Source organism: Triticum dicoccoides, chromosome 5B, assembly GCF_002162155.2.
Source record: "Triticum dicoccoides isolate Atlit2015 ecotype Zavitan chromosome 5B, WEW_v2.0, whole genome shotgun sequence".
NCBI lineage: Eukaryota > Viridiplantae > Streptophyta > Magnoliopsida > Poales > Poaceae > Triticum > Triticum dicoccoides.
The window spans coordinates 381,177,965-381,186,485 of record NC_041389.1 but is presented as its reverse complement, the minus strand read 5'-3'; the positions used below and the strand labels follow the sequence as shown (position 1 = coordinate 381,186,485).

The 8,521-nt window shown below is 39.5% G+C and overlaps 1 protein-coding gene across 1 annotated transcript; it reads right to left on the bottom strand.

Annotated features, from left to right (window-relative positions):
• Positions 1–4,513: 4,513 nt before the first annotated feature.
• On the bottom strand, positions 4,514–7,820 carry LOC119309291 (chromatin remodeling protein EBS-like). The gene is made up of 5 exons (XM_037585313.1): positions 7,617–7,820; positions 7,189–7,531; positions 7,017–7,085; positions 5,542–5,680; positions 4,514–4,952 (listed from the first exon to the last, which is right to left on the bottom strand). The coding sequence occupies exons 1-5, from the start codon at positions 7,687–7,689 to the stop codon at positions 4,926–4,928; spliced, it is 651 nt and encodes a 216-aa protein (XP_037441210.1). The 5' UTR covers positions 7,690–7,820; the 3' UTR covers positions 4,514–4,925.
• Positions 7,821–8,521: the final 701 nt, after the last annotated feature.

The window sequence follows — 8,521 nt, the reverse complement described above, 5'->3', positions numbered from 1 at the left end:
AAAAACTTAGACACGGAGATATTGATACCAAATATTATTGTAATTGGTAATGCTTTCAAATCCCAGACAAAATCAGCTGTGAACACTTATGCATATCAATAAAAAAACGTGTGCATATAGAATTTTGCATTTGTCCTTAGATCTTAGATAATAAACAATGTCTGTTCATTTGCACATACATACATGCATATATACATGGCTAATCAACTATAGTGTTTATATTCCGGTTGCAACGCACGGGCAATCATCTATACTATATATATACTACTTAAAAAGATAGTGTTTATTTTCGTCAACTGATTCTCCGCCCTGCCATTACGTCCCTTCATTGATTTTTTTCGTCCAATTATTATTTTTAGTCTCACCACACCCTTTTCTCAAACCTTCTTCATACGCTAATCAATCACCTTAACTTACTTACCTTCTGCACAGCCGCACCAATTATCATCTTAAATTTACTTACCAAACATTTATTTGCACAATCACGGGCATGATTTGATAAACATTTATTTACACAATTATGGATCAGATTTTATAAGCATTTATTTACACAATCACGGACAGGATTGATAAATATTTATTTACACAATCACATCAATATAGATAGGTAAATCGTGAACTAACATACTAGAATATTTATATCCCTTTCCAAGGCGTGGGCATTGTCCTAGTACTTTTTTAAAAAGTATATCCAGTTTTCTTGACCATGCACGACTTGAGAAATGTTGGCTACGCAACCATTTTCCTTGTACGTCAGCAAGTGTACCAACACCGGATTCTGTAGGTCGTCATCGTCCTGTGTGTGCATTGTATACGACTATCATGAAGGACTCATCTAAAAGTACACATGAATGGTGAATGGAGAGTACAACACCGGGACAACCGCTAGTCGCCTTAGTCCATATTCATTACCATGCCACATGCGCATAAACTTTAAACCCAAAAAACAGACATAATTGTGTGTAGAGGTTGAATTGTTAACTATGTGGAACATTAAATGATGGCCAAATAATTGTAATGTTAAGGTTTTAGCTAGTTTGGGTTTCTTGGAACTCCATCTGATATGATTGGACGCCATCTAAAAACATCATCATTCCAGCCAGGTATTATGGCTTGTAAAGCAATGTTAAGGTGGAACAAATTAATTTAGATTTTTAATACGTCCTTCTAGAATGGATTTTCTCCCACACATTCGGTAAGGGAAGATGATTGAGTATAGTGATTGTTCTCTCAAGTAGGTCGAACACGAAGAGAATGAAGCGGTCAGTCGTGCAATATGGGAACAAAATCTATACCAAGTAGGATTTAGAAATACGAAAACAAATGACATAAAAGGACATGGGAATCATTCTTACCAACTTCCAAGCTGAGACACTACAACACATCCTAGGCTAACAATGAAACAATTTTGCAATTATGTAGTGCTGGACATAAAATGCTAAACGGAGTTTTGGATCTCAGATGGAGTCATCTAGTATCATCTGAGAGAGAAGTTAAACATTATTAGAATTTACGATAGCAATGACATGTGGTTGTCGCCTTCTGAAGTATAAGTAAAAATTACAAGTAAAGTAAGTGTTGTGAAATTGTAACAACTTATAGAAAAGTGTTATCCATATAGTGATATAGAGTGTCTTTGACAAACTGAAGCCCGTCTGTACCATTTAATCCGCCATGCTAAAAATGTTAATATCCATAGCGGTGAATCTATAGCCCGTGTGTTCTTTCACCAAAGACTCTATGTATCACTATATGAACCTTATGTTTTCTATAAGTTATTACAATCTCATAACAACTGTTTTACTTGTAATTTTTTTAATTATATCTCATAAGGTGGCAACCACATGTCATTACTACCAAAGATGTTAATGATGTTTTACTTCCCTATAAGATGATATTGAATGACTCCATGCAAGACCCGAAACTCCGTTTAGCATTTGATGTTCAACACTACATCATTGCAGAACTTCTTAGTTGTTAGCCTGAGATGTGCTTTAACATCACAGGGTGCAAGTTGGTAAGAATGCTTCTTATGTTCGTTTATGCCATTCGTTTTTTGTATTTCCAAAGCCTACTTGGTGAAAATTTTGTTGCCATACTGTATGGTCGACCCCTTCACTCTCTTCATTGTTTATCTACTTGATAGAACAATCACTACATTCGATCCTCTTCCCTTGTCGAATGTTTGGGAAAAAATCCATTCCAGAAGGACGTATTAAAAATTAGAAGTATTTTGTACCACCTGGAAATTGCTTTACAAGCCGCAATTCTCGGCTGGAATGATGATTTTTTTAGATGGTGTCCCATCATACAAGGTGGAGTTCCAAAAACCCAAACAAATTACAATTACAATTCTGTGGCCACCCTTTCATGTTCCACATTGCCAACAATTCGTACCCCTATACAGCAATTTTGTTTGTATTTTTGGTTTAAATGCTTATGCAATGTGGCATGATAACGAACACGGACTACCAGTTATCCTGGTGTGTACGTTCATATTCATGTGTACTTTTAGATACGAGCCCTCCATGATGGTCAAATATAATGCATGTGTAAGACGATTACGACCTACGAAATTAGGTGTCGGTACATTTGCTAACGAATGTGTAGCCAACATTCCACAAGTTCTGCATGGTTTGGTCAAAAGAACCAGTTTAGACTTCCTTTAAATATCTTTCGAACATAGTCGGTTCACTCTTGATTGATAACCAATATGTTCACTAGATTTTTAGTCCAAGTAATACTTTTTGTATTACAACATTGTTAAACATCTCTATCGCCCCTCTTATGTTAGTAAATTATATTATTTTTTTCATTTGATTGATATTGCCTTTCTAAACTTGAATGATGATTTTTTTCCCAGATGATAATACGTGTGTTGCGAAGTTGGATCTTGTCGGTTGACGTTGTGTCATACCAGAGCCCATCATTCACTGTAGTTATACCTGACGAAGCACCCAAATTTAGAACCTATGATGGTATCATTACAGTTATATACAAGGTAATGGTTTTATTTAGTACCTATATTTGTTGTCTTTTCAGTTTGCTATGCCTCAAGGGTGAAGAAAATAGCTACAAAGTTACCTTCAATGAGATTGTCAACTTGTTTGATGAGCTTTGTAGCCATAGAGCCAAATTTAAATACGATATAAATGTAATTTTGCTTCTTTATTGCAATATCGCATATGGGACGCACATTTTTGGGACATATTGTTCTAGGCGCACTACTAAAGCATTCTAACCTCTAAAAACTTTTTAAAAAAATCAAAAAATTCTGGAACATTTTTGTGGTGAGCATGGTCGAGTGTTCTACTCGTATGAAGTTTGCTCGGAGAAATGACTTTTGTGTTCCTGTGTGAGAAAATAAACAAAATTATAACTTCAAAATACTTGAATAGTAAGTTGTACATAGAACCGTTTTTTTGGCACAGAAAACCAGGTAAGTCATTTCTTCGCGAAACTTTATATGTGAGTATAACACTAGACCATGTTTATTCGAAAATAGTTTCAGAATTGTTTAACTTTTTTTATTAACTTTTAAGGCGTCCTTTCGTTCATATGATAGAAATATAATGAGAATTGAAAAAACATAGAAAGTGAGATGACACGCATGTCAAATCCTATAGAAAAAGAGATGACATTTGATTCATAGGATAGGAAATTTTTCACTGGGTCTAGGCTAATATTTTTTTTCTTTGAAACATGAAGATTGGTTACTCTCCTACGTAGGAATAGGAACCTATCCCTACAAACCAAATTACTTCAAAAAAAATTCTTATTTCTTCAAAACTCCTCTTATTTCTTCAAAACTCCTGTAAACGGCCTAGATATTTTATCAATGTGGGTGTGCTTAGACCGAGGATCCGACAGGTAATTCCTGATTATGTATTTGTTGGCCATATTGAGACTTCATATATAACATGATGTCACCTCTCTCGTGCGCATATTATCTTCTTCACCCTGGCATAATAGCAAAAACTCATCACACCGACACTCTTCTACTTGCAATTCTATTCAGTAACCCAGAATTATGTGTGTACATGAACGTAGTAGTTCCTTCCCTCATACAAAATTACGCACACAATTCCGATCCACAAAGTTTAATGTTGAATGTGTGCAATTTCACTTGTATGTTATACTCCCTCCATCCATATATATATGGCCTAATCCGTTTTTTGAGAATGCCCTTTGACTATTGATAAGATTAATAATAGGATATGAAATGTATAATGTGAAAATTATATCATTAGAAGCTCCTTTCACGTATGAATTTGACGGTATGCTTTGTGTAACTTGCATGTTATATATTATTGCTCTAACATGTGATCAAAGTTAGTCTCGAAAAACGTATTAGGTTAGTCTCAAAAAACGCACCAGACCATATATGGATAGAGGGAGTATATGAAATGGGACATTTACGATGATGATTTAGATGTTGATCTAACGATTTATGAAGGCCCCTAAGATTTAATAAAATCTCAGGCAACTTGGGAATAAACAATCCCTACGAAAGTATGTAGCACGGATTATTGCAGAATTATTGAAACAACATAAACATGTCGTCATGGTCGCCAGTTCACAAGACTCTGACACATCTAAATTATGAAACTACAACAGTCAAGCTCATCATCATCATTCACACAGGAAACGTTTCCGTTTCCTGCAGGGAACAAGTTAAATCACACACAAGGGCTACTTTGACAAGAGCAAATGACAGTACAATTCCTGATTTCCTTCTCGCCGATACCTAGATTGCAGGAAACGCTCCCGAGATACAGCAGCAAACATAATTTTAATCCTACAGTTAAATAGCCTAGCTCATCTCATGCACTGTACAACGCCACGTTTTTTTTCTGCACCAGCAATGGAGGGCTGACGCCATAAACAGTGCATCTCCTCACCGGGGATGGTTTTTGTTGAAGCGATTACTTCTTCCGCCTTTTCGGCTCAACCTGCAGTTGATGGGCCAAAATTAAAGAGGGATAGAAAAGAATGTGCTGAATAAGTTATATCTTTTACTCAACAAAAGCTATATCTTATATTAAGCTCATCTTCACCATGAAATACATGAACTGAGATCATGCTAATGGGTGACAATAGCTGTGCTAACAAAGAAGATCCTAATCACTGCTGATAGCAGCTTAGCGCATTCAGTTATTCCAAGATAATATCAGAATGTCACTTTAAGGTCCTAACTTGTTTTGCTAACCAAAGAACAATTATTCTTACCATAACAGCCTATGTAAGATTGCCAGCATATGTAAGGCTGCTTGGCAAGGGACTAACTAATGTTCTGCAAACACAATATAATAAGGTTCTTGACAAAGTACTATACACATGCATGGACTCAAAGAACTCATGACAGCAAATTTTAACTATACATGTCAAACACCAAACATTTTCCTAGGAATATTGAAGGAACAAAGGCAAGAACCACCAACTTTTGGAAATTAAATTCAATAAGATAAAGGCATAAAGCTAGCTACAAGCAGAAAATTAATAAACAATACTGTCAAGAAAAAGGAACAAAAAATCACTGACCTTAGAATCAGAACTTGGTGAACTCGGGTATGAATTTGAAGGTCTCTTTGCACCATTTTCTTTAGCACAATCCGCGCACAGGAAAGTATCTAACTTTTTGGCCTGCTCAATGGTCATTCCCATACAGGTTGGATGGAACCTGCACAGGTTCAAAGGTACATACTGAATAAACATGTGAATAAAGAAGGTCAACAGTAGCAGAAATGAAGCAGCACAGTACTAAATACTCCCTCCATTTGAACTAAAACCACGACACTTATTATGGAGCGGAGAGAGTAGCAATTTGTTGCTGAATGTTCTGTATGCAAATATAAAGGGCACGTGCCATGCCTATATATAGAAAGTAGGAAAGAAGTGTTAAGAGACATTTAACATGATTGGTGGTCAGATAAGAGAGAACTGCAATGCGAAACTAGTTGTAGCAAATACTCTTATAGGAGGCAAGGAATTATTAATCCAAAACAGGCAACCTTTAAGTCAGAAACTAGAAGGAAAGGACAAACATATGTTCTGTTCTTTGCATCTTTTTCTGAAGTAATAAACAACAAACATCTCTTTTGTGTTGCATCTTTATAGATTAATAAATATGCAACACTGTGTTCCTTAAGATGATACTCTGTACTTCTGTAGGTAAGGTGCTCCTTGCAACAAATATAAGGATGAGATACAATGCTTTAACCGCAGATATAATCATTTTTAGGATTGAAAATAAGGATAGCTCTAAAAATCAAAACAAATGAATGCTGTGCTTGTGTGAAATACTGATTTCCAAACTCTGACATGGTATGTCCAAAACACTTACATATTTATGTAGTTCAAACATCTTTCGAAGTTGGAAAAAGGTCAAAGTATGCAAATTTATAAACACCAAAGAAACATCCAATATGCACTTCCCAAGTATTCCACAGGGAGGTGGCAATGGCATCACCGTATCAGAGCCAGCTCAATGCTTTCAAGGCAGCTATTTCTCAAACAACCAAGCAAAAGCACAATGCACATGCTGAAACAGAGCATGAGACACAGAACAAAGAGCTTGCTGAATTTTCTAAGAGAGACGGCCCTTTCACAGACATGAGACAAAACTGTTCTTTGGAATCATATATCTTATGAAAACTATGAATGTGACATCAGTGTAAACTACATATCTTTGAGAACTGCAAAGCATAAGAATGTGGAGCATCAGGCTGTAAGAAACCTTAGAAGTTCATCAATTGCACTTGACTATCTTCAGTCCTAACCAAAAGATGTCATACCACAATTTAACTAGGCTTCCCAATGAAAATACCCGAACGCAAGGTAAACTAATTTGTGATGCACGGCAAAAAAAAAAAGATATAAGCTGGATAAGCTGAATGCAGCATGTGAATGCAAGGCAGCTAGTTGCTGATGCTATCTCTTGGCCATATAACCACCAAACCGACAACACCAGCTGGGTAAACTCTGATAAGAAGAATTCATTTTTCTCAGAGATTTACCAGTCTTTGCATCCCTCGCATTGCACCATGAGGTCATCTGGGTTGTACGGCATCTCGCACTTGCAGTACCTAAACACAAAAATCCCAAATGAGACCACCATACGACAGCCAGCCCCACAATGCATTGCAAATCGGGCGACAGCTAGCAGAAGGCAGGGCACGCAGCACATACACGGCCACACGGTCGGGGGTGAACGCTCCGGTGGCCGCCTTGTACTCGAATCGGCAGAAGAAGTCTTCCGGGCCGACGTTGTCGAGCTTGGTGTAGTTCTTGAAGGAGTGGACGATGCACTTGCCCTCGATGGTGTGTGCGCTCTGCGTGTCGAAGTGGTCGGAGAGGAAGAGCTCTTTGGCCCCGTGGAACTGCCGGCGGCCGCCCTTGGACTCCTCCGGCCGGTAGTACCAGCGGACCCGCACCCGCACGCTCCCCCGACCGTCCGACTCCAGGCTCTCCACCCGGGCCACGTAGGGCGCGTTGTCCGTGTCCGACGGCCGCATCAGCACGCAGTCCCCGACTTCGCATCAGGAAAGCAGGGTCATCAAACAAAGACCAAATCTTGGCGGAAATGGCGATGCAGCAGCATCAAGGAGAGCACGTACCTCGGACGACCTTGGTGGTGCCCCTGATGGTGTAGGAGTCGATGTCCCTCTTGCCCTGCTTGGTCTTGGCCATGGAGGTCGGGGTTGGATCGGGAGGAAACCCTAGGAAGCTGAGCTGGGGGAAGGACGGGAAGGGGGGAGGGGTGTGGTTGGCCACAGCTCCGTTCCGCCCAGGGAGGAGGAGAGACCGGGGAGGGGAGGGGTAGTCTCGGGATTTCGTGGGGGAGCAGTGAAAAACTGAAAATGTGAAATGGAGGTTTGAATCCAAGTGGCGTCCTGGCATCGTCCGCCGTCCGATGGGAGCAGGTTTGGCGTCTTCTCCGCCATTTGGACGGTGAATTTTGCCTTTCCCATTTCTCAAAACTATAGACAGAGGCAAAGAGCACCCGCGAAACACGGTCTATTTTTCTCGCCCTGGTTCTAGTCACACCGTGTGTCGCGCTTAGTCCACGCCGCGCGTGACCCTTACGTGGGGTTCGTGGGTGACCAGTAGGGACAATAGCACAAAATGTAGGTTGATTTTATGGCAATGATGATTTAATTATACTCTTATTAGGGCATCTCCAACGGCGACCTGTAAATTTTTTCCCGCATCTGTCCGCAAACAGGGGCACCAGTCGGCGGACATGGATGCCGGAGCCGGCCATCCAACGCTGCATGCATACATTTCAATTACTTTTTCAACAGCCGGATGGAATTCATGCAAACACGACGGATTTTATACAAACCGGACGAAAAACATTTACATTTTAGACATATTTTAATTGAAAAAGGTAAAACTATGTGCACCGTGCGGAACTCCATTCCCACGACACGAATACACTACAGTAGTCTACGGCCTGTCGCAGCGGATTCATTTGTTTTCCTCATGTCCGACGGCCCGCTCATCAGACTGTCGGGAGCCC

Bases quoted from the DNA above. Each gene is read 5' to 3' on its own strand.
- LOC119309291 (XM_037585313.1), bottom strand. From the start codon at position 7,689: ATGGCCAAGACCAAGCAGGGCAAGAGGGACATCGACTCCTACACCATC. The intron at 5,681-7,016 runs GTAAATCTCTGA...GAACCTGTGCAG, and splicing joins TGCGAGGGATGCAAAGACTG to GTTCCATCCAACCTGTATGG. The intron at 4,953-5,541 runs GTCAGTGATTTT...CATCAACTGCAG, and splicing joins CACCAAGTTCTGATTCTAAG to GTTGAGCCGAAAAGGCGGAA.